The sequence below is a fragment of the Cydia pomonella genome, unplaced genomic scaffold (genome assembly GCF_033807575.1).
Source record: "Cydia pomonella isolate Wapato2018A unplaced genomic scaffold, ilCydPomo1 PGA_scaffold_206, whole genome shotgun sequence".
Classification (NCBI taxonomy): domain Eukaryota; kingdom Metazoa; phylum Arthropoda; class Insecta; order Lepidoptera; family Tortricidae; genus Cydia; species Cydia pomonella.
In genome coordinates, this window is record NW_026907846.1 from 29,689 (window position 1) to 56,115 (window position 26,427).

Consider the following 26,427-nt stretch of genomic DNA (forward strand, 5'->3'; position numbering starts at 1 on the left):
AGCAACCTAAGGAGCCTTCCTTAGGTTGCTTCTGATGCCCGAAGGGTAAACTGTCCAGAAATCAGCCTCGTCCTTCGACTCAGGGAACGAATGTTTTTTGTTGAATTTTTAATTATTGTAAGTTAGAAGCATTTAAAAAATTGTACGGAATTTATATTTTCGCTCCTAATTTTTATGATACGAGTATTGAAAAAATCCCGGCAATCAGAATAGTTATCTGCATGGAATTCGCAATGACAAAGTGTTATGTTGTCATCATTAACGTCTTTCTGAAAACTTTGTTCTGTTCATGTCTGCAAAGTCAGGTTAGAAGGACTCTTTTCAATTGAACATCGGTATTAAATGTCTATTGCACCACCAACAAAGTTGCTTCTACTTACGAGTACAAACTACACGTATTTTTATTAAAAAAACGCATTGTCAACTAATGTAATGCAAATTAAATCATTGCTCCATTCAATCAAGCTTGGTGTAAGTTCAGTGTGATTATAGTTATCGAGCAGCGCCGGCCGTGATGCAAGGTAACCGCTAGTGGTTAGTAGTAGAATCTTCACGGTGAGCGCACGCGCACGTTGTGTACAATGGCGCTGATATTGAAAGCGGCTTGGCAGGGATATAGATACGTGTTCGAGGAGCTTACTGGTAAGTTTTCAATTTAAACTAGGGCGCTAATTTTTGAATTTCGATTTTTTGATTTCTTTACTGGAAAATCTGTGGAAAACGAAATGCTGTTTTTGAAATACAAGCGATAGAAATTGCGAATCTAGTGGTATTGCTCGTTTTTAGGGTTCCGTAGCCATATGGCAAAAAACTGAACCCTTATAGATTCGTCATGTCCGGCTGTCTGTCCGTTTATGTCACAGCCACTTTTTTCCGAAACTATAAGAACTATACTATACTGTTCAAACTTGGTAAGTAGATGTATTCTATGAACCGCATTAAGATTTTCACACAAAAATAGAAAAAAAACCATAAATTTTGGGGGTTCCCCATACTTAGAACTGAAAGTCAAAAAATTTTTTTTCATCAAACCCATACGTGTGGGGTAAAATGATATTGAGGTTTCTAATTTCATTTTTTTCTAAACTGAATAGTTTGCGCGAGAGACACTTCCAAAGTGGTAAAATGTGTGCCCCCCCCCCCCTGTAACTTCTAAAATAACTGAATGATAAAACTAAAAAAATATATGATATACATTACCATGCAAACTTCCACCGAAAATTGGTTTGAACGAGATCTAGTAAGTAGTTTTTTTTTAATACCACATAAATAAATGGTGCGGAACCCTTCCATGGGCGAGTCCGACTCGCACTTGGCCGCTTTTTTGATTCTAATAGTATGTATAATAGTCTCGACTTGGGTCTATTTTCATATTAATTCTTTACAAACCTGCACCATACTATTTCTCTTTAGCCCAATCGCTGGTAGATTTGTACTTTTCTTTGTAAATTTGTGTAATAAAGTAATAAAGTTTAAATAAATAAATAAATAATAAATTCCGAGTAGTGGAAACAGTATTTGACGAAATACACGAAATCGAGCGGTCGAAATTCAAAAATTGTCCCCCTGTACCGCTACCACCAGTTTGACATTGACATATTTAAGTAAGTAATTATTTTATTTGTGAAACACCGGTTATATAGAATTAACAGTAAGTTGATACAGTGCTTGATTGTTCTACCATAAAGGTGTACAAATATTTAGTCTTAGATGTAACTTATATCTAAATCGATTAGAAAGTATTATCGATTTACATATATAAATATATAAATTATTTAAACATTCGGATACATTGAAATTTCGTAAATTAAAAATAAATTTAATATATTTGATAATTTTGGTCACGGGTGAAGTTTCTATCCGATAAAAATTCATTAATGGTGTAGTATGTCCCTTTTGTTAGCTATGTCTTTCACTTGGTTTTAAACATTGAGATATTTAAGATTGTAAGTCTTTCAAGTATTCAATTATATATTTTGGACGCCTTGCCTAATATATTTTTCCTTAATAAAGCTGTTTTACCACGTTTGTATTGCATGTCCATATCTAGTGTTTCTCACGTTCGCATTCGATCTTAGTGGAAGCAGTTCCGGATTAGATTTAACAAAAACTGCCACTTTGTAAATATATAAGCTTGCAAGTGTCAGTATATTTAATTCGTTGAAATAAAGTTTGCATGAATCATCTATTTGTAGGCCACATATGGCACTTTTTTGCTCTCTAAATACGAGTAGTTTGTTTGTTGAGTTACCCCAGAATATTATTTTATATCTTAAAATAGATTCGATATATCCATGATACGCTAGTAAAACAATATTGCGATCAGAAGTTAGCGACATTTTTCTAAGAGAAAATACGAAATTTCCATAAAGTCTCAGTGTGCGGTTTCCAATTGATGTGAACCTTAGAACTTTGTAACCTTTACATCTTCAATATTTTCTTTATTATAATGTATATTAATATTCATTGCATTCGAAGGAGGTTGATGAAACTGCATTTTTTTTTTATGGTATTGATCTTTAATCGCTCACGTGTACGTAAATTACTTTTTATATATCTCGCTTGCGCTAATATGGGAGTGCAAGCGATGCATAGAAATTAAGTTGATATGTCAATGTCAAAACTGGTGCTAGCGGTACAGGTTGTCATCTAAAGCGAGGTTCAGACTAACAATTTGCACGCCATTTTCATTACATTGCGGTATCTGATTAATCTTTTGAATGCAGTTTACTTTAGTAGTGGGCAATGTAACGCAAATTCTTGCTAGTCTAAGCCTCGCTTAAGACGTGACCAGTAATTAAGATACAAATCCTTGTTTTAATGTATTCAATTGCAATTTATCGGAGCGACATCTTTTTAACAGGGAACAATTTTATGAAACATTTTCCCGTTGCTTGTTTTCCATATAGATTCAGTACTGGAACCGGGAATTCCCGGATAATTCCCGGTTATCGCTATACAAATTCAGTACCGGGAGCAGTACCTATACTCGATGCTAGATGTCGACTACGAAAATAACGCAAATTCGCCTTTTCATAGTCCTCATATTCTTCTGAATATTAGCATTATTTAAAATATTTTGACATAATTTGTATTATATCGACCACAGCTGTGCACTACGTTTGAATTATTTCAAATATTTAATTATTTATTGAGCATTTTAAAATTGGTAACAAAACTTTTTTCGCTCCTATTTTTTACAATAATCAAAAAATCAAACTTAGGGGCATAGCTGCTGTTAATATATGTCAAAATGTACACACAGAGGAAAATGGGGACTACGTTTGTATGGAGACGGGCGATCCCCTATCCTCTAAATGATAATTGAAGTGTGCAAAGCCTTTAATGAAAAAAAATATATACAACTTGAGCTTCATAGTGGCCGCTAGTGGCCAGCTTGAATGTACCAGCCGTAAAAGTGGCATAGCGAATTTATTAATGAATTCATTCATAATTTCTCCATGCAATTTCGCAGCTCACTGTACCGAAACATGAGGTTAACGGGAAATACGAAAAGTGGCAATCAGGAGATACGGTGGGTGATTATATCTTGAAAGATACTGTTACTAAGGCAAATAATTTACTCAAGCACATGTTATATTTCTGACTTCAATCTTTCCAATGACACTGGACCTACAGCCTGAGTATAATATACAACGTCAAAAATTTGATCTGGATACGATATGGATGGGATCTAATTTACTTTCCATGTACTGCTCCCAACTCAACTATAATATTTATTTCGATACGCTGAAGTCAACTACAAAAAAAAAATTAACAATCACATGCCACCGAGCTCCTATAGAAAAGACATAAATGGGCAACTATTTTATGAGCATATTGATACAACGCGCGTTTACGTCTTTTGTACTGCATTTTTGTATTCTGAGGTACTTACCAATTTTCATTAATTGTTTAGGTTTTTCAGTAAAGTATTATTTTAAATGAGTCGTAAAAAAAGTATGGAATACAATAGGGTTGTTTCCAATTCTTTGAAACGCGTATATAGGTACATACACACGTAACACCAAGGCCCCCCGAGTCAATTCTCAGTACAAAATTTGATACTCGAGCCGTAGCCGAGTTTAGGTAGTAGGCTGTGTATGCGTGCATGTGGGGTTTTAACCAACTAATAAAATATGTTTTATGTAATAATTGAGTTATTATAATCATAAAGTATTCATTATCCATTAGCATTTCTATGATGTTAATTTTTAGTGCAGATATCGAAGCTTCAATTAATTGCCCACCACCAAAATGGCTACGGCTTGAGTATTAAATTTTGTACTGAGAACAGACAACAGGGGGCCTGATTGGCCTATTTGTTTAAAAAACTCTCAATAAATAAATAAGGAAAAAAAGAGGGGCCTACCGCAAAAACCGAAAATCGCATATTGTGGGGATCTTTCTCTTGAGAATGACAGGGAAAAATACCCGCAATGACGAACTTCGATTTTCGCAGTTATAGCCCAGTGTCAAACCGTGAGTTGTGACGTCATCAGAATCTTCAATGTCGTTTCGACTTGGGTCACGTGACGTGTGTTAAAAGATTTTAAATTCAATATTTATAAAAATATGCTCTTTAGAGGTCCACTAAAGGTAGTTTACCATGTTCTTATAATCCATAAGAATTTATTGGGATACTATTCTGCCCTAAGAATTGCATTGAAACGTACTCTTGTACATTTCAATGCAAGTGTGTAAAGTGTGTCTTTATTTACGAGTACCGAGATAAGAAAAGACACGGGACAAGTAAGTACATAATGACACTTGCAAATGTAAATTAAACGACATTTTAAATACATTTGCGAAAAACTCACAATAAAAGAAATATTCGTTACACCTGACCTTACAGTTACGAATTTTCCCTTGAACTTGAATGATGTTGTTAATTCGGTACGCTACGTTCAGCGATGATTTACATTACAAAAAATAATCACAAGTCTTTTCATACAAAAACACACACAGTTGTCATATATGTATGTTGCATTATTTTGATACAATTAAATTTTTACTGCAAATAGCGGGCGCCGGTTTTACTTTTTTTTTTCTCTGTTAACGACAGCCAACGTGGCAATGATAGTTTCATTCGGCCAATATTTATAATAACAAATAATATTTATTATTTTAATTTATATCGTGAAATAATATTTTTGAACGTAATAAATGTGATATGGCGAAATAAAGTACCTATATAAAGTTTTTGGGTACCAAACTCTTTAGTGCGGACGTATGGACTACGATCAGAAATTTTAAAAAAGTTGGAAAAGAAAAAGCACCTTTTCTAATCGTGGAAATAAATTTAAAAAAGTTTGAAAGTAAAAAGCACTTCGCAAAAATCAACTTGGCGAACGCTAAACCGGTAAGTAAAGTAGCACTTTTTGAGCAAGTGTATCAAATAACACTATTACCGCACTAGTGCGATAATTAGCACTTTACGTAGCAATGTCAAAAAATTTAAAGGGCCATATCGGAAGACACTTTATACTTTCTTTGTTTTTGTTATATTATGTAATGTAATGTGTCTTGTTTGTGTTTACGAATAAAATTATATGTACTCTAAAATGTTGTACAATACATGTGCGAATAGGCAATTCGCGACTAGTGTTGATTTGAAACACTCCCTCCCTTCGGTCGTGTTTTAATTTATCTTCACTCATTGCGAATTTACTACTTTGCGGACTTACTTATATCGTAAATAAGGTTCTCTTTGTGTTTACGAATAAAAATTATACGAGTATGTACTCTAAAATGTTGTACAATACATGTGCGAATAGGCAATTCGCGACTAGTGTTTATTTGAAACACTTCCTCCCTTCGGTCGTGTTTTAATTTATCTTCACTCATTGCGAATTTCCTACTTTGCGGACTTACTTATATCGTAAATAAGGCTCTCTTGATACTTGAAAAACTGATGACAAAGTTGCATTTTATCCACAAGCGTGGCAAAGTAATTGCTTAATTAGATGCAAATGTTAAGTTGTTTCCTCATTATCGCTGGTGGAATTGACTTTTAAGTGATGATTTTGAATGATAAATATTTAATAGCGTTCATTTGGATTTGTTTTGTAATGTTTTCCGTTCTTATTTTTCCCTCGTTGGTGTGGTGACAAATTTGTGTATTACTCGGTGGCAAAGTTTGTTTAACCTTCGGGCCTTGAAATTAATATAAGCACGAGGGGTTAAACAGCAACTTTACCCTCTTGTAAAACGTAGATTGTTAACCAAGGCATGAAAAGCACCAATTTCTGTCAAGCGCCAACTGTCCGAGAGTGCCTTGCACCCGAGTAAATCAATCTTCTTTCATTTCGAATACGAGAAAAAAATAATACCGACTTCAAATATTACCAAAAGCGCCATACATGTACCTATAACATTTGAAGAGTTTCCTCGATTTCTCCAAGATCCCATTATCAGACCCCGACTTGGTGCCAACGGGACCATATATACCCGATCGATTAAAAAAAAAATTGAAAATCGGTTCACGATTCTCGGAGATATCGAGTAACATACATACAAAAAAAATCCGCTATTTTCAGTATTTTCACTTAAAATTTAGTTGTATCCAAATGGACACTGGACTCGACTGGACAGAAACGGTTTTGGACAGAGAAGTATGGCGGTCTTTGGTGTCGGAGGCCAAGATCCACTTCGGGTCGCTGCGCCACAGCGTAGTGCATCAAAATAATTCAACTTATATTGCAACTGTGAAAGTGTTTTTGTATGAAATGAGTTGTTGTAATTATTTTTTGCAATTTTAATCATCGCTAAACGTAGTGCTGAATTAACAATATCAGTCAAGTTCAAGGGAAAATTCGTAACTGTGAGGTCTGTAAATGTAATACTCACGTAACCAGTATTAGTTTTATAGTGATTTTTAGAAAATTTATTAAAAAAACGTCCTTTAATGTACGTGTGCAAGTGTTTTTATTCACTTGTCCCGTGTCTTCTCGGACACTCGGACACATCTCGGGACAAATAATAACACACTTTGCACACTTGCATTGAAATCTACTCGAATATGGATTTGTTCCACGACAAAGGTAGAAGTACTAGTGCTCGACGCTGCACTAGTCACCGACATGGGCACTTTATTTCATGGAAATATAGGTTAAATTTGAACAACGAAGATTTTTCTGTATTCGAACTTAATCCTTGTCACTTTGACATAAAGTGCCCATGTCGAGTACTAGTGCAGCGTCGAGCACTAGTACTTCTACCTTACGATTAGCAGTGGAGTTGGCCGGGCAAAGTCTTTTACAGATGACACCGAATATTTTACGGATATCAGCAAAGGTTTCAGCTGTCTTATTATTATATTTTTCGAATATTAATGGCCTGCATGTTGAGGGCCTGTTTCACAATCTCCAAGTAAAGTTTTGAATAAGCTACTTGCCACTTACCTGACGAATAAAGTCATCGTTGGCGTTTCACAATCTTTAATTAAGCTTAATTGGTAGATAAAGCGCTAAGTTTTGTAGTAACTTTTATCTGGCAGTTAATTTATTTGTTAATTAGCTATCCAGTACTTTACTTGCCCTTAGAACAAAATTAGAAACCAGAGAAATATATGGCGCCATCTATAAAAAGCTTTGACAGTTTCAAGTCCCATTGAACGAATTTTCCAATGTCTGTTAGGGCAGTTATGCGTGGCGACAGACCTAACGCTTTTGTGGCCTAGGTACCTATATCCTTCTAAGTCCCAGAGTATTTTTTGCAGTTAAGAACTCGAAACGTTCTTTCATTCCATCAAAGTTCAAAATACGATTTGACTTTGTCCTACGTTGCATCTACTCCACCGACAAAAGCCAGGCTCTTGAGTCCGCAGCAAGCTTAAATGAAATGTTAAATGATGTGGGCATGAAAAATGGGCCTTTAATTTATATACATACCAAATTTCATGACTGTTCCAGAGATTTCGAGGTTGGCCCTAATCCGATTGTGCTACATTGTGCGTCCGCAGCAAACTCGGTTCTCCATACAAACGTAGTTACCCTCTCATTTTAAAACGACTAGCTAGATTGCTCTGAAACTTTGTACTTATAATAGAATAAGGTATATCTATGCCTGTAATTAGTTTATGTACAATAGCTTCAGATACCGTAGTTAACAAAAATACAGCGAATTTAAGTTTTTCACACAAAATTAGTTTTTGCTCTGTTTCGTTTATTTTATAAGCTTATAGATATCATTGTCATTGTATGTGCAAAGTTTCATTATAATCCAACACGTAGTTTTGAAATGAGAACGAAACTCTGTTTATGTGGGAAGGTGAAATTCGGTCGAGCTTGCTGCGGACTCTCAAATTATGTTGATAACAAAGCGTGTTGCCTCTCTGTCGCACTAGCAAATTCGTACGTAAGTGTGACAGGGAGGCAACAAGTCGAACATGGTTCGCGGTAGGCCCTCAGGACTGACTCATCATAGAAGTATAAAGAAAACTAATGTAGAACATTATAATAGCATTGTTTGTATAGTTAACCTTTCTTGTCGGCCTGCTGGTAATTAAATATTTTATATATTATTTATGAATATTCAGCATACAAATATTGCGCTAATGTTGGACGATAATTGACCATATTAATAGTATACGAAAGATTATCTTTAAAATAGTTTGTTTTACAAGGGGACAAATTTATTGTATAACGTCTCGTGCTGATATTAAAATAAGATATGTTGGTATAATATAATAAAAAAGTTTTATTCGTAAACACAAACGAAACAAATGTCATATTACATAGGTATTATTGATATCCAAATAAGCGAAAAAATTCCATACAAACTTTGCTATCGAGTAAAAAACCAAATTGTATCAACTAACCGTAAATTATTACAAATCATAATAAAGTTACCGCTGTTCAATATTTATCATTAAAAAAATATATATGAAGTCTTTGCCACTCTCGTGAATAAAATGCAACTTTCTCTTCATTTTCAAAAGTAAAGGGAAAAGAGCTGCAGTTGACATGCAATATTCAACTAGGATAAAACATTAACTGGTTTATCCACATGATAAAATAAAATTCACTTTAAACACCGGCAGAAAGAGACACAAACTGTCATTATAATGCCGTCACGTCCACAAGTGCAACTATCTGTAATGGGGGAATCGCATACGGTAAATTGAGATTTGCGGTGTTTATTGAGAACACCGCTATGTTTTACTGCCCCACTTCGAAAAACAACCGTAGATGATAGAAAATCAGCTTATGACGTGAAAGTAGATTATTATCGAGGCTCAGAAGTAGCTATAGCTTGTTAGCTACCCGCTGGCTGAGGAATCGCTTTCAACAGACCTTGGGAGTCCTTTTAATTGAATCCAAAGCCAGCAAGTAGACTTCTAGCAGAGTCATACATACTATACAGGGTGATTTCTGGGTCGTGATCCAGAACCACTTTTTCTGAATCTATAAATGATTTATATTATCATACGGTAGTATTTGATTGAAAGATAATTAGTTTGATTTTTATTATTTTTCAAGTAAAATCTTATACGAAGTAATCATGGTCACCCTATGACTTTTGACATACGCTGTATGGAAAGCGACAAGACGTCACATTGAGTAGGATGACCAAACTGTATGCAAACATGTTTTTTTCTACTTGTCATCTGAAGAATAATCATAATTATTGGTGATAATAAATAATGAGCAACATCATTAGACTTATCTTTCTTTCTTTTTCGTAATTCTGTGTGATGTCTTGTTCTCTTGCTCCACGACCCCGAAATCACCCTGTATAGTGCTTTTCTCGAAAATGATGCAAGAAATATAAATATAATAGAAACATTTCACAGAAGCAACGTTCTTATACGTATACATTTTCACAGAAAAAAGTAAAAACAATTAAAAGATTTCCTTTGCCGCCTTTTTATGTTATTTAAATGAAAATAGCGCTGATAACGCATTTTTGTTGCGAATGTTGCTATTACGCAGAACCATTTATGTGTATTTATGTGAAGCCCGTTATCTGTATTTTTGCATCTCAATTAGCTAATCTGATAATTAATTGTCCTTATATACTAAAATAACATATAAATATTACGAAAAAGTTACACTGGTTGGAAAATTCAATTTGTTACTCATTGACGACAGGTCTGGCCTTAGTGGGTAGTGACCCTGCCTAGGAAGCCGATGGTCCCGGGTTCTAATCCTGGTAAGGGCATTTATTCGTGTGATGAGCACGGATATTTGTTCCTGAGTCATGGGTGTTTTCTACGTATTTAAGTATTTATAAATACGTATATATATTATATATATCGTTGTCTAAGTACCCACTGCTGCTGAGGCTGCCGAGGTCCTCAAAAGGCGGAAATACGGAGGTCTCGACGCCAATTATAACTTTTTTCCTTTCGGTGTCGAGACCCTCGGTCCGTGGGGCCCTGGAGCTCAGAGCTTCTTTAATGCCGAGCCGACGTGCGCGCCGCAGGAGCGAATAACGAGAGCAGAACCGGTTATCGATGCAGGCGGAGAGGCGAATAAGCAAACTATGGAGTTGGATGAGTCAACTATAGATAAGAATAATTTGCAACATAAACCAATTGTTACTAAACAAACGAACTTAAAAAAGTCTTATGCCGAGTGTATACCGGAAAAAGGTGAATGGAAGGATAAGGAGATGGATGAGGAATGGAAACTTGTTCAGTATAAACGACATCGAAACCAGTTTATAGGTAAAACCGGGAGTGCTAAAACATCGTTCAATACGAAGTTTAAAGCGGCAGATGTTAAGGTGCCAATGTTTATTTCTAATGTAGACCAATCGGTAACGGAAAAAGATATATCTGAGTATATATTGGAAAAAATTCAAGATCGAGTAACGTTACAAAGGATTGCCATGAAGCGCGATAAGGGCTATTACTCCTATAAAATATATGTTAGTAAATCTAAATTGGGAGAATACCTAAATGACAACCTGTGGCCCAGTGGTATAACTTTTAGGCGTTTTGTTATGTTTAGAGGGAAAATGGCAGATACAGAATTTAAATCGTGTGAAATTAATCGAGTGAAATCGAGTGAAATTAATAATATTGAAAAATGACAGATACGAGTACATGCAAAATGATAACCTTTAATTGTAGGTCTACAAAAAGGTCTATAGATGGTTTACGAGCCTTGTGTAAAAGTGCGGATATCGTGGCGTTGCAGGAGACATGGCTTCTTCCTTTTGACCTGCCTTTCCTTAGTACGATTGATAAGGACTTCGGCTGGACGGGTAAATCGGCGGTTGACGTGTCTGTCGGACTATTGAAAGGGCGCCCTCACGGTGGAGTGGGTATCCTTTGGCGGAAAAGTGCGTTCAATGCGGTAACTATAGTTGAGTGTGATAGTGACAGAATAGCGTTCGTGAAAGTCTTAACTGGTGAAGTATCATTTTTAGTGGGCTGCGTCTACATGCCTACGGACTCATATGATAATAAGCCATTGTACACAGAGTGTTTAGGTGCGCTTTCTTCGACTATTGCGGACAATAATGACGTGCAAGCGGTGTTTATACTGGGGGACTTCAATGCTCACGTTAACGAGCCGTTTTATAGCGAGATGATGGATTTCTGCTCTGAGCAACAATGGATATGTGCGGACATCGATAAATTGGGCGTGAGTTCTGATACGTATACATACGTTAGTGATATACATGGGTGTAGGAGATGGTTGGACCATTGCATCGTAACGAAATGCGCTTGGAATACTATTCGTAACGTTACGGTTATGTATGATGTTTTTTGGTCCGACCATTTCCCTATGCTTATTGAATGTAATATTAATGTATTGGAGCCTGTAATTAATATTTGTGATAGTTATGTAAATAGTGGTGTAATATGGGGTGAAAGGCAGATAGATCAAATTGATGAATATAATAGGATCTGTAATAGTGAATTAAAGGACATTGACTTTCCTGACTCGCTTAGGGACTGTTGTGACGGGATTTGTGATAACTGTCATCACTATAAAGTTATTGATGACTTATATATCAAGGTTATTAACACCTTATCTAATGCTGCAAAGGTAACAGCTAAATGTGGTAAGCGAGCCAGGGGTCGTTGTCTAGCAGGGTGGAACAAATATGTTGCAGAAGCACACAGAGAGGCCCGGCTTCAATTCAAGTTGTGGGAGTTAGCTGGCAAACCAAGACAGGGTAGAGTTTCTGATCTGATGCATCATACCAAGAAAGTGTTTAAATCTAGACTTAAGTGGTGTCAGAACAGACAGGAACAGATCTTAATGGATAAACTAGCTACCTCCCATAGAAATAAAAAGTTCGCAGATTTTTGGAATGGGACTAAGAAAATGAACGTGAGGCCGGGCTTGCCAGTAAGTGTGGAGGGTAAGACAGACTGCAGGGAGATTGCTAACATATTTAGAGAACACTTCAATGTCAAATCGCTGCTTGATGTGAAGTCTATCTCCCATTCGAAAGCAAATGAGAGGGCCTTCGGGGGCGGGCGTACTACCCATATTACCTCTAAACAAATTAAACTGGTTATAAGCAATATGCAGAGGGGTAAGTCGCCTGGCCACGATGGCCTTAGTATAGAGCACTTCAAATATGCAGGAGTGCACCTACCTCGAGTACTGTCGTTAATACTGAATTTATGTATGAGTCACTCGTACCTTCCGGCGGAGCTCATGAGGACGATTGTTGTACCGGTGGTTAAAAATAAAACGGGTGACCTTTCTGATAAGGCAAACTATCGGCCTATCTCGCTCGCCACCACTTCAGCTAAGATACTTGACCGTGTGCTTGATAATATGCTAGACAACTACTTAAATATTCATGACGGTCAATTCGGCTTTAGAACGGGGCTGTCCACGGATAGTGCAATTCTGTGTCTTAAGCACACGGTCAGGTATTATACTGATAGGAAAACCCCCGTCTATGCCTGTTTCCTCGATTTGTCCAAGGCATTTGATCGAGTTAATTATGATCTGCTTTGGCAAAAATTAAGTGAGACAGGTATACCGGCGGAGTGTGTGGGACTATTTAGGCACTGGTACAGCAATCAAGTAAACCAGGTCAGATGGGCGGGCAGCTTATCCGGTGAGTATAGGCTTGAATGTGGGGTAAGACAGGGTGGTATCACTTCACCGAAGCTCTTCAACCTATATATCAACAAGCTGATAGTCGGGCTGAGTGGCATGCATGCTGGGTGCTATGTGGGAGGCACTTGTGTCAATAGCCTAAGTTATGCCGATGATATGGTGCTACTGAGCCCGTCTGTCAGTGCGTTGGAGCAGCTGCTTGCCCACTGTGAAGCCTACGCCTTGACCCATGGACTAGAGTACAACACTAAAAAAAGTGAGGTTTTGGTGTTTAATGCGGGTAAAATCAAGCCATACCATGTACCACCTATTTTGTTGAACTCTAGCCCATTAAAGGTTGTAGATAAGGTAAAATACCTGGGGCACATCCTCACGAGCGACCTAAGGGATGACTTGGACATCGAAAGGGAGCGCAGGGCGTTGGCGGTTCGGAGTAACATGATTACCCACAGGTTTGCTCGTTGCTCAAGTGATGTAAAAATCACGTTATTTAAATCATACTGTCAATCCTTGTACACGAGCAGCCTGTGGGTCCGGTACACGAAACGAGCCTACAACGCCTTGCGCGTACAGTACAACAATGCCTTTAGAATGCTGATGGGGCTGCCTAGCAGGAGCTCTGCATCGGGTATGTTTGTGGCAGCTCGCACGGATAGTTTTCAGACTATATTACGGAAAAATATAGTCTCATTACTAAGTCGTGTGAGATGTAGTCCCAACAGCATTCTAAAGGAAATTGCTAATAGGTTCGATTGTCCCATGTTAAAGCACTGGACCGAGCTAATTAAAAGTGTTGCGCAATTTATAATATAGATATAAATTGGCTCATCTTATTTAAATTATATTTATAAATAAGCACTAATACTAGGTTAAGATATTTTCTTGTTGTACTAACACTCTATGGATACATTGTTTGTCCGAAATAAAGAAACATTTATTTATTATTTAATGATTTGGCCAAACGGCTGGTTGACGTTACAGGGAACAAAAGAGCTGGTAGCTTCCTCGCTCAACGAATAAGCGTTGCGATTCAGCGAGGAAATGCTGCCAGTAGGTATCTTTGGCACTATGCCCCAGGGGCCCTCTTTAGATATAGATTTTTAGTGTTTAATTAGTTAAGTTTGTATTGTACCTATATTTACATTTTACTCTAATTATTTTTAATTGTTCGAAATAAATATGAAGAAGTACCCACAACACAAGCTTTATTGAGCTTACTTTGGGACTAGTACATTTGTGTAATAATATCCTATAGTATTCATTTATTTATTATTTATTTTATTAAAGACTTTGGCAGTCAAACCGCCCGTTTCAACGCTGCATCAGCATTAATGTTGCAGCGTTTCTGCTGCAGTGTTGCAGCAGCGGAAAATAGATGATGTTACTACTTGGGACGCCCGGTAGGGCGGAGGCCTATCGGACGTCCCAAGTATCGCTGGGGCGATGCTGTTAAAGCGGACTTGCGCGATCTCCAAGCCAATAACTGGCGGGTGATGGCACAGGATCGAGACAACTGGCGTGTACTCGTGTCGGAGGCCAAGACTCATTTTAGGTCGCTGTTACATGAAATAAATGTTTTCAAATTCAAATTAAGTAAGTATGTACTGCCAATTAATTGCGTAGTCTCATTCTTAGAGTCAGACCGAGCTAAGGTGGCAGCGATTTTGATTGTGCAAGTGTTAATTAAACGTCATAATTTCGTAGAAGTTTGGCGTTTGGAATAACACTCGCATCGTCTCTAGGCTATAAAATAAGCTGGCAACTAACTATACATTACTGAAGCGATTAGTCTCATTTTATCAAGATAATTGACAATGACATCGCCCGTTTCTCACCTGCAACAGTAAAGGTCACGTTCGGATGTCAACTGCAGCTGCATTACTGTTGCGGCGTTGTTGTCGCCGGTGTAATAAAATCTGTCAATATCCTTATAAAATGACTGTCGTTCGCCGCGCCGCCGCACAACCTTGATTGTAGCGTTCATTCCGTGGGATCCCTAACCATGGGTTCAAAAATATGAAAAAAGTCATGAAACAAGAGCTTACGTAAATACTTTTAATTAAAACTATAGCAAGCATGATCGTTCCAGCCATTTTTGAGTTATTGCAAGAAATCTTCTCTTCTTAGTAAAAAGATGTACAAAGCGCTGCAAAGATACTCCCTTAGTCCTTTAGTCCCTATACGTGATACTTAATAATTAGCCCCGTTTGGCTTGTTTTGACAGAATGGTGACTACGAAACCCTACACTGAGCATGGCCCAACATGGCCGATTTTGCATTAATAAAATAAGTGAAGTTCAGCGCCGCATAACTGCCCCAATTATTATGCGTTCATTCCGTCACTTCCGTCAAACCCGTTGTCTAATTAGTAATTCTTAAATCGTCTGCAATAGACGCAAAGGCCTGTGATGTTAATATTTGTTGTTTGTTTGTTGTTTTTTGTAATTTTTATTGTTTGTAAAATGGACATGTAAAAGTGCCCCTGTGGCCTATTTGCTGAATAAATGTTTGAGATTTGATGATAACGATGATTCCGTCCCTTCAAGGAAAAATACTGATACAGCGCCCGCAATAACGAGGCAGGAACAGTAATACAGCTCTGCTGTAAGGTCCACTCCTCAATAGCGTCTCTCGAGCGTCAGCGTCTGGTCAGCCCGCGTAGCCAACGTGCCTATCGTTCACGCTCCGTGGCGAACGAAACGCAACTGTCACAGTCGCACTAATATGGAAGAGTGATAGAGAGAGATGGCTACGCTACGGAGCGTTAACGATTGTAACGTTGGCTACGCGGCCAGCGCTATGGAAAATGGCGTCGCTGCGCAGTTGCGCCAACGTTGCGTCGAGCGGCAGCCATAGAGTTGACGAGACGTCGACGCTAGACGCTAGTGGGTGGCCCTAACTGACATCCAAACGACACCTCAACGCTGAAGTCGCAATAGAAACGTAACCTTTACATTCTTGGCAACGCACGTAAACTGATTGGAATATAACAACACCCATACACAGCCATTAATTCAATTAACCATGTTAATGAGCACATTTAAAACACCACCCGTTAAGGTTAATCGTCCAACGAAGGGGTCATACGTACTATATAAAAAAGACGTAAATGCATACATTTTTAACGGCCAATACGCTTATAGTGCGAGTTTATAATTTGCAATATCATGCTTATAACATGAGAAATACTTATGTCGCTAACAGCATTATTAACTGACCATTGGAGGATTCTATGTCTTTGAAATAAGGTTTACAATTGGTCCGTTATTAGTTTGCCAGTTAACAGTAAAGAGTGTGGATATTTCTTAGCAGCCTGCCCATAGATTCAACTACTAGACAGAGCATATAATGACAACCGAAGTCACCACTCAAAAGCGCTCGCTTCAAATTTGGTATGGGAGCGAAACCTTATTTCAATTGCGCTCACAATTACGACAAGTAGGTACTTGTGTAAATTAAAAATATTTACTAAAGTTTAGTTTTAAGGCAACTGGGCCGTTGTACAGTCAACTCAAGTGTAAAAATATGGGTGTACACATCTTACTCAAAAATATGTCCCATAGCATCTTATTCCAGTGTAATAAGAGCGTTGTACCATAATAATATTTATGAGACTATTCTTTCGATACATATTTTTGCACTTGACTGTAGTATAAAATGGTGTAGAATAAATAAATAAATATTTGGACACAGATCGACTTAACCTACCCTACTAAGCAAAGCTTATACTATGGGTACTAAGTGAAGATGTACATACGTATATAGATAAATACATCATTATATACATAGAAAATACCCATGACTCAAGAACAAATATCAGTGTTCATGAAACAAATAAATGCCCTTACCGGCATTCGAACCCGGGACCATCGGCTTCATAGGCAGGCATGCATTAGGGGTAGGCAGGAGGGCGGCCCACTAGGCAAGACAGATCGTCAATCTGTGTAAGATTGTCCCTTTATACTCGTATTCATAGATTTATAATTAGCATAGATCTAGTCTGTACATCCCTGCCACACACACCGTCCCCCAAAAGACGGCCAACTGACCTCCGACCCGCGACAGCCGCCGCAGCCGAAACCGAAACGCGGAAGCGGCCCCTCATACCCCCCTGACGGGGGGGTATCGAACGACATCCAGTCCTGTACATCCCTAGTGAAGCCATTTCGAGTACGACATTATGTCGCACTCGTGTCATCGTATCCGAACGGCCCTCGCAGTACTCAAGGTCGAGTTGGTTTGTGTACACCTCCCGGTTATAATTTAAAAAATACAATAAAGATGGTTGTTTGTGCGGTAAATGGGTGTCACAACACATCGGTGAATAAAAACAAACCGCCTGATATAATATTTCACGCGTAAGTATCGTGTTTAATGTGATATTTTTACGTAATTGTAAATAAAAAAATTAAAATGTTCGTCAGCCGCCATTACTTATAAATGTTGCCAGGTGATATGAATCTCTTTTCCTCCAAATGAGGCATGATGATTACATTGATAAAATTAATATGCTTACTTTAAGTTCCTTGTATGACTATAGAAAATTATATACTTTTTTAGTTTTTCATTCTTTTATTTTAAATTATGTATGCATGTATGTATATACTTTATTGTACATAGAAATAAAAACACGAAAAACAAAGTTACAGAGTAAATTAAATACAACAAAGGCGAACTTATCCCTGTATGGGATCTCTTCCAGTTAACCTTTGAGGAAATGAGTAAAACAGAAGTAACGGTGAATGAATGACAAACACAAACAAAAGTGTACAATCACTGAAATTAATGAAATGCACGTTTTGAATACACATATGTTTGTTTTGTTTTTTATGTTTTGTCTTTTATAAAATTACAGTTTAAATTCATATTTTTATGTTCGTTTTAGATTTCCGACTGATCCGCTTCTATCTGCGAGATGGACGGAAATTTTTAACTACAGTTTCAGGGCTATTGATATGTTGCTAACAGAATTTTAACGTCACTCTTTGTAAATAGGCTCAGAAAATTATTGATATTATTTTGTGTATATTTGTAAAATAAAAAATAATTTATTTATATAAACCTTATTTCACAAAGTACAGAAATGCAAAGTCCTTGAACGCTTTTGCTACAAATTTAACATCTACATACATACTTCCAAATGATTGATAACCAAGTTTAAGGATGTGGTTAAAATCCCTCTACTTTGAGGGGAATAAATTAACACTGGCAACCCATTTTTATATATATGTGTGTGTGTCGCTGAGCGTAAGACACGAGCGTCGCACGCACACATCGAGCGTGTGTCGGCTTCAAGTTTGACAGATTAGCCTTATGAGGACTAACTGTTTATCTATATATATATATACACCCCAGTTTTAAGTCCTAGCAGGTTACAAGTGAAATTGCACCCATGTGACCCAAAGTTTACCAAGATTTGGATCTTATAGGGACCGTGCGCTTTGGAGGGTCTGCCATCTTGTGGTCTGAATCGGAACCATAAATAGGCACATTTACACGTCAAGTGTTTTCTTGTGCATAGTAGGTTCTGCCATCTTGTGGGCTACATCGGAACAAAAAACATCACATTTACGCCTCGCGCCAAAAATCTGACGGCTCCCGTGCTGCCTCCTATAGTTAATGCACGCTCCCTATAGTTACCTATGTATGTAAGTATAACATAGTTATGACAAGCGATCCCTTCCACTAAATTTAATACGGTTTGAAGGAGATATTTATGTATTACGTAAAAATACAGTAAAGAGATTACGAATGTAATTTACGGTTGATATGTGGATAACAATAGCAAAAAGAACAGAAGAATAGGTATAAAGTGGACATCGATAAATTCTGCAGTTATGCAGCCATGTATAACCAGTTTTAACGTGGAATTTATCACACGAGAATGCAGAAAACAATTGCATGAGTTTTCCAATAGTTGTTATGGCTGTTAGGTTGCTTTTCCATTGTGATGGAGACGAATCAACCCTTAGCATTATTTGTGTTCCACAGACTATACAGACACCATAATATTATGAAGGGTTCGCAAAGAGCACGTGGTTACCTCACATAGGTGCACTGTTATTGGTAAAACCCTACGATGCGAGCAGTACAATTGAGTCGTATTCTACACTATATTATACCATAACAACCTAGGTACACCCCTAAAGCTTAATTTTTGTAAATAATTTTAATTTACATGAGTACAGGTCGCAAGTAAAATAAGCGATTGCGCTCACATACTAAATTTGTACGAGAGCACTTATGTGTGGTGACCTCGGTTGTCTTATGTGCTCAGTCTAGTAGGTACTAGTCTGTGTTGTAATGCAGCGAAGAAGAGATGTGGAGTACAACCAATGATATTGCTTAAAGTGACTTAATTTTAGACACTTCGTTTTCTATGACGGGTGATCGGTGCTCACGTCAATGATGCTTTCTATAGAACACGAAGTGTTGGACGCCCCGGCCCGGCCCCGGGCCGGTCTAACATGAGTCATCCTCAGAGCTCGAACAAATCATGCAGATGACGTCAAGCCACTCATAGGATATGATTTCAAATAGTATTTTTATTTTTCATAGGTGTTTCTCAGAGTTTCAACCGCTGTCAGTCAGATCAGTTATGGTTATTTTGAACAAGAAAGGTAGTTTACCGTAACCATATATGGCATACCAATCTTGGGGAACTTCGACATAAATGCGGACAGGGGACTGTAAGCGGTTGAAACGCTCTGAGAACCACCCATAAACAATTACCACTTATCATTTATCAACCTCTTTATCAAACGATATCGATATGAGTATTCAAAATTCAAAAAAATTCAAAATTCAAAATTTTATTCTGCAAGTAGGCCTCAAGGGCTCTTTTACAAGTCAATACAACATTTATAGTAACATCATATAGTGACATGAAAAATACATAACAACATTTATAAATACAACAGCCAATACCTGGGTAAACATTACATTATAATAATCTTAAAATAAATAATTAATACAATACAATAGAGATGTATAGTCTCTATGGTTAAAAACACATTAAATCTGGAGATGTAAAAGGTCCCCAATGTCAGAGTACTAATATTAATAAAATTTGGAGGTGTAAAGTCTCTCCAAGTGTCAAAATAAAATTTATACTAAATAAATAAACCGCGTCTGGACTGTTAAACTAGCAGTCTCATAAACTAATGCTACATTCTGTACATAACTAGTATGTACCAAGTCAAGTATATTATACAATATGACAGAGACGTATAGTCTCCACGGTTAATACATTAAGTTTGGAGATGTATAAGGTCCCCACGGTCTGAGAAAAATAATAATACACAATAATAAGATTTGGAGGTTCTCCAAATGTCAAAGAATAAAAAATATAAAAAATTGTATGAAATACATATTTCACGTCAAGAGACTGTTAAGCTAACAATCTTAAAACTAGTTCTACAGAATACATAACTACTATGTATTTAATATGTCAATGTCATCATCAAAATAACTAAAACATAACAAACATTAATACATAAGGTAAGTAGATACGTCTTTGACTGACATTGTCAATCAAATGAACAATAAACTGACTTTGTTATTGTTTAGCATAAATCATAATTTATTTGTCATCATATATATGGGCAGGGGACTGTCAGACTTGAAACGCTCTGAGAAACACCCATGGAGTGAGCACTTTAAGTTTGGTTATGCTATGCTTACAGTAACAAGTTTCGTGAGATTATTTTATTCAAGACATCACCCTGTCACCTAAATTCCATGGAATTATTTACGATTATTTTGTTAGTTAGTGCGACATGTCACACGGTGGTTTAAATACAAACATCATTCTGAGTGCAAAATTACGTCACTTTTGCGTCATCCGCATGATTTGTTCGAGCCCTGGTCATCCTTAATGCCTCTCATCTCCTCTCGTCTCCACGTTAGCGGAAAGGTAGACTAATGCGCCTCAGTATTCGCGACTCTAGCGAGAGTTTAACTGTGGTGTCCCAAAAGTTTACTTCCATCTTCCTTAGATATCAGTGACTATCTTTTTCATCATGAGTTGGTAGGCTTTAAGAAAAGTGTTTAACCCGGTCAAAATTAGGCGAACCGTTGAAAATTTCATTGATGTCCCAGCCCAGCACTAATACTTACTTCTTCTTTTCATCTTGTTACCCTCTGTTGGGGTGTAGGGCTCGAATCATATTCTTCGACTGACTTCGACCTTGGGCAGCCCAATAACCCAACCCATCCCCAGTAAACCCAACTATTGCTCTACGCAACCGCGCCAATTAAATTTAGGGTATATATTATGTTTACTTTTTTTGCTTGTCAGGCATCTTCCAGGTCAGGGTCACATTGGATACACTTGTAATACAGTAGTAGCTAATAATTTACTTTCATTAATTTCAGATCCAAGAACAAACAAATGGTTCCTCTGCGCCAGACCGTACCAGGGTCTAACACTCCTCGGCCTGTATCTCATGTTTGTACTCAAATGGGGCCCGGCCTATATGAAGAACCGGCCCGCTTACAATTTGGAAAAGGTCCTTATTATGTACAATGCGTTACAGGTGTTAATATGTGCACGGATATTTATAGGGGTAAGTTAAATAAATGTTTGAAAGTTAATAAATAAGAAATAAAACAAAAAATATTACATTGCTAATCCGCGAAAAGATAACGTGCTAGTCAATCAGTGCTAACCCGATATACTTACTTGCGTATTTTAACATGCAATTAATGTCCCCTTCCACCGTAAAAATATATACGCAAATAAATATAACATCCCACTACCGAAAGAACAAAACTCGACAGATGTTTCGCCTCTCTACGAGTTTTGTTCCACCACCACGACCGAAAGTACACTCGTGTGCGGTGGAAGGATGGAAACATTAATTGCATGTAAAAATACGCAAGTTAGTATAACGGGTTAGCACTGATTGACTAGCACGTTATTTATCTTTGCGCGAATTAGTAAAATCGGCATCTTCTCGAGCGATGGCCTCACAATCCACCTCTATTTCAAATTTTCTTTAGTGCGAGTGGGATACATAGCATTTTACACCTGCGAATGAAGCTAGATATAGCACGTCATACCAATATTAGAATCATAACAAATTGTAATGTAAATTACCCAATTTGTCATTTTAGCCTAATCAAGAAAATTACTCATTTATTTCCAGTCTCTAATCTACGCCTGGGCGTTCGATTACAAATGGCTGTGTGAGCCCGTAGACTACTCAACAGATGAGAAGGCGATGCGTGTGGCTCGATACGTGTACTACTACTTCCTTGTCAAGATTCTGGACCTGGCGGATACCGTAAGTTAATCTCAGTGGCGAGCGACCAGCGGAGCGTTCAGCGGAGCGTCGAGCGTCGAAGGGATTTGAGCAGCGTGCACTGACGCCTGGGCCTATGACCAGAGGGCCTACCCCGAACCCTGAAGTTCGCAAATTACGAGTATCATTTTCTGTCACCCTAATTACGCCATGCTTGGAGTAAAAGAGAAAGTTGCCCGCAATTTGCGTACTTCGGTATTCGCGGTAGGCCCCCGGTCTGCGTTCGATTGCTCTCGAGTGAGGCCGCTCGCAAACATTTGTTTACCTTAGTCACTTCACTGGTCGTCGCCGCTGTAGCATCCATAGTTAGTTTAGATTGACCTTTTTTGTTGATCATTTTGAATAGCTCGCCCTGTTAACAACATTTGCTGCTGTCAAGACCTATTGTTAGTTACTATAATGTATTCCTTTCAAAATGTGTATTGTGTAATCATGCCTCAATATTAGGCAAGCTGAGTAAGCTGAGTAATCCCGGGGGATGTGCGGCGGAAAATTGAAATGTTATTTATGTACTTAACACATTTCCCTTGACACGGCTGTTTTCAACAAATGATTTTGATAATGATTATGTAATGCATCAAAGTAGAGAAGGAGATGAGTGGAAAAAGAGGTTGCAGGCCTTTGCTCAGCAGTGGGACAGTGGGGTTTTAATAAATAAAAAAAATATATAATGTGAGGTACAGTTAGCAGCAGAATTAGCTAAGCAAGTGAGTTGTTGAAAACGATTTGCACATTCTCTTTTCCTTATAACGTGTTGGTCATTTTGGATACCCTTTTCTATTGGTATAGAGTCAGACCAAGGCAACTTTGCATGCCATTTGCAATGCCAAATTGTGGCCATGTTACCATTATAATATCAAATTTTTATGAAAATATAAAGTTACTAATGACACCCTATTTTGAATAATGATTTATTTGATTTATTCAAGTCGTTATACAAACTTAGCTTAGACGGACTCTGAATTTCTGATGCTGATTGAGAATTGAATTAATGACGAAACGCTTCCTTTTTAGTTTAACGAGTTGATGTTTTGGCGGTTACTGCGACCCAAAATGAGCCTTAGGCTTAACCTTAGCGACATGACCACACGCCAGTCCTGTGCGATCTCCCGCCAGTTACAGCGCAAGTCCGCTTCAACAGCATAACTCCAGCGATTATTATTATTCTTATTGGAGTTTGTGGTCCTTTGAGTGCCACGTCGACCACGCAGTGATCTATTGTGACAGCCCAGCAAAGTTCATTACTAATGCCCGTTGAATCCAGGAAATTCCAGATTCTTTGGGCCGTAATATTCTGTACCTCATAGAGTTGCAATACGCGCCGCCCTAAGTGCGTACTTGTTTTTGACATTAGTGATCCACAGGAAGCCCTAGAATCTCCTTAGCAAATTTGTTGTTTAACCCTTTGATTAGAGCTTTCGAGTGTTCTTGTCCTTCGACGAACTTCCACCAACCGATTGCTCTAGTTTTTTCTAAGTTGCTGAGCAGTGAATATGCTCCAGCTATACCTGGGACGTCCAACCGGCCTCCACCCTGCCCACGTCCCAGGTATGCACTGTTAGCGCCTTGATACTTTTCCATTCTAAAAACGTGGCCAAGCCAGCGGAGGCGGTGGGCTTTTGTCTCGCCGATAATATTAGGTGCAGCCACAAGATTTTCAATCTCGGCGTTTTGGCGGTTGGTTTTGGGATTCGAGTATTTAATGAACGTTTGTAATTTCACAGGTATTCTTCGTGCTCCGTAAGAAGAACAGCCACGTATCCTTCTTGCACGTCTACCATCACACAGGCATGGTTATGTTGACATGGGGCGCTGCTACATACTTCCCAGGTATTTTTATTTATATCATGGGAGAATTTAACGACATTGTCAATGTCCATAATGGCTCCTTCAATATTCAGAGGCCTATTGAACAAAAGTTCATTGATTTTGATAAAAGACCTCGTTTCTTTTTTGCCAAGTACTTTTGCTTTGGCTATCTGACCATTTTGTAATAAATTCAGCACTTTGTTCCGCATGCTCTTCTCTTAATCATAAAGGTCTGAAGAGATTTTCATTTTTCACTTGTCTTCATTATTGTTACTTGATTACAAGAGTTAAAAAGACTAAACAAACTTTTCAAGCTTGAGACATTTTCCGTGTAGTTTTGAATCTGTACCCCTAGTGTAAATTTATTCGACAGCGTAACGTGACGTACGCGTTTGCTTTAAGTCTCATTTAGTATGGGATTTAGAAACAGCGCGCCAAGCGGAACGTTTTAGAAACTCAAAATCCTATACAAATTGAGACTTATCGCAAATGCGTACGTCACGATACGCCATCGAATAAATTTACACTAGCGGTACTGACTGTCGAAATAAAAGTTTAAAATTCGTAAACATTTCTATCTCTGATTTCAGGGGGCCACGGAACATTAATTGGCGTGATCAACTCATTCGTCCACGTGATCATGTACGGGTACTATCTGCTGACCGTGGCCATGCCGAGCATGAAGGAATCCATGTGGTGGAAGAAATACATCACGCAAATGCAAATTGTAAGTTTAACGTAGAGATTGATCTGTCGTTCAGTTAAATATTTAAGAAAAAACGATACGAGTCGAGTACCGTGTTGAGGCAACGAAGCTTGCTGATTTGCCTAGGTGCGAGATTGAAAAGCTTGATTATATCACTATTGTATACAATCGTTTTTGTACGAGTCATCTAAAATAATACCTTTTTTACTATAAAACCTAAATAATTAATGAAAATTGGGAAGTACCTCAGTAGACAAAAATACAAAAGACATAACGCGCAAAACCTGGGACCCTCTTTTCTATGGGAGCGCGGCGCCACGTGATTTACTGTGTATTGAAATAAATCTTATAGTTGAGTGTGGAGTCCTTACATGAAAAATACGTAATTATAGTTTGGTATACGAAATCTTCATTCAACCATTACAGTCGACGAATGTATTTTTACATTAATTGACTTTATAATCGATGAGAATCAGAGATTGTGATAGACCGTAGTTGGTTTATTTATTTTTTTAACGTTTGTTCTATTCCAAATTTTGAACATTACATTGAGATCAATACTCGTACGTATTGATGCATGTAAATACAGAAGTTAGGCTCCAGACACTTTCAGGTACGGAAGGTACCATTTCTGTTATTCCATCTTAGAATGACTAATACATTTTTTATTATTATTTGCAGTTGCAGTTCCTGATGATCGTAGTTCACATGGCGACCCTGGTCTGGAAGACCGACTGCGCCTACCCCCGCTGGATAGCAGCTGTATTCCTACCCCAAAACCTCTTCATGCTCATATTGTTCATAGACTTTTACATAAAAGCTTACATCAAGCCTAAGAAGGCCAAACTAAACGGTCTGCAAAATAGACACAATGGTCTCCAAAATGGTCACAGTAATGGTGTTCATCTCAAAAATGGAAAAAACGGTGTTCATAAAAAGATAGAGTAGATTTTATAAATTTAGAAGTTAGACTAATTTAGTTAAATATTAAGTTCCTGTATTTTTAGATTATAGTTATAGCTACTTGTATAGCCCCTCCAGACTATATGCGTGAATCGCGGTGCGACCTCGTGAATAGAACATATCTCGACGTTGACGTACGACTCCATTACTCGCAGAACTTCACGGCAAGATGGTTCCAAAGCATCAGCTGATCGAAATTAACTGTGAATTAGCTACGGCAGCAATGTAATTGTTATGTGCTGTAACAATTTTTCCATTTTGTTTTCTTATAAATCTTCGAAAATTTAGATACTTTATCTTGTAGCAGATAAGCCTTCTTCTCCGCACATTGCGAAATGTACGCCTCACTTTACGCCGTGATTCGCGCATGATTGTGGAGGGCCGTTATTGTTATTTAATAGTGAATTCGAGCCGCTAATAGGCTCCAGTCACGTTGCAACAAATCGCATGCGATTTTGGGCAATAGGGTTGTTTCCATCTACAAATCTTCGGGCAGAATTGTATCCCAATAAATTCTTTTGGATTATAAGAACTCTACTTTTAGGGGACCTGTAATGACCATATTTTTGTAAATATTGAATTTAAAATATCTTTTGGCGCACTC

At 37.8% G+C, this 26,427-nt stretch overlaps 1 protein-coding gene across 2 annotated transcripts; it reads left to right on the top strand.

Annotated features, from left to right (window-relative positions):
* Window positions 1–427: 427 nt before the first annotated feature.
* On the top strand, window positions 428–26,137 carry LOC133533826 (elongation of very long chain fatty acids protein 7-like). 2 transcript variants are annotated; one of them, XM_061872882.1, is made up of 6 exons: window positions 428–642; window positions 21,417–21,607; window positions 22,190–22,327; window positions 24,070–24,175; window positions 24,745–24,881; window positions 25,542–26,137. In XM_061872882.1, the coding sequence occupies exons 1-6, from the start codon at window positions 582–584 to the stop codon at window positions 25,806–25,808; spliced, it is 900 nt and encodes a 299-aa protein (XP_061728866.1). In that variant the 5' UTR covers window positions 428–581; the 3' UTR covers window positions 25,809–26,137. The 2 variants fall into 2 exon arrangements, with proteins under 2 accessions (XP_061728866.1, XP_061728867.1); XM_061872883.1 differs by lacking the exon at window positions 428–642 and adding an exon at window positions 3,362–3,535.
* Window positions 26,138–26,427: the final 290 nt, after the last annotated feature.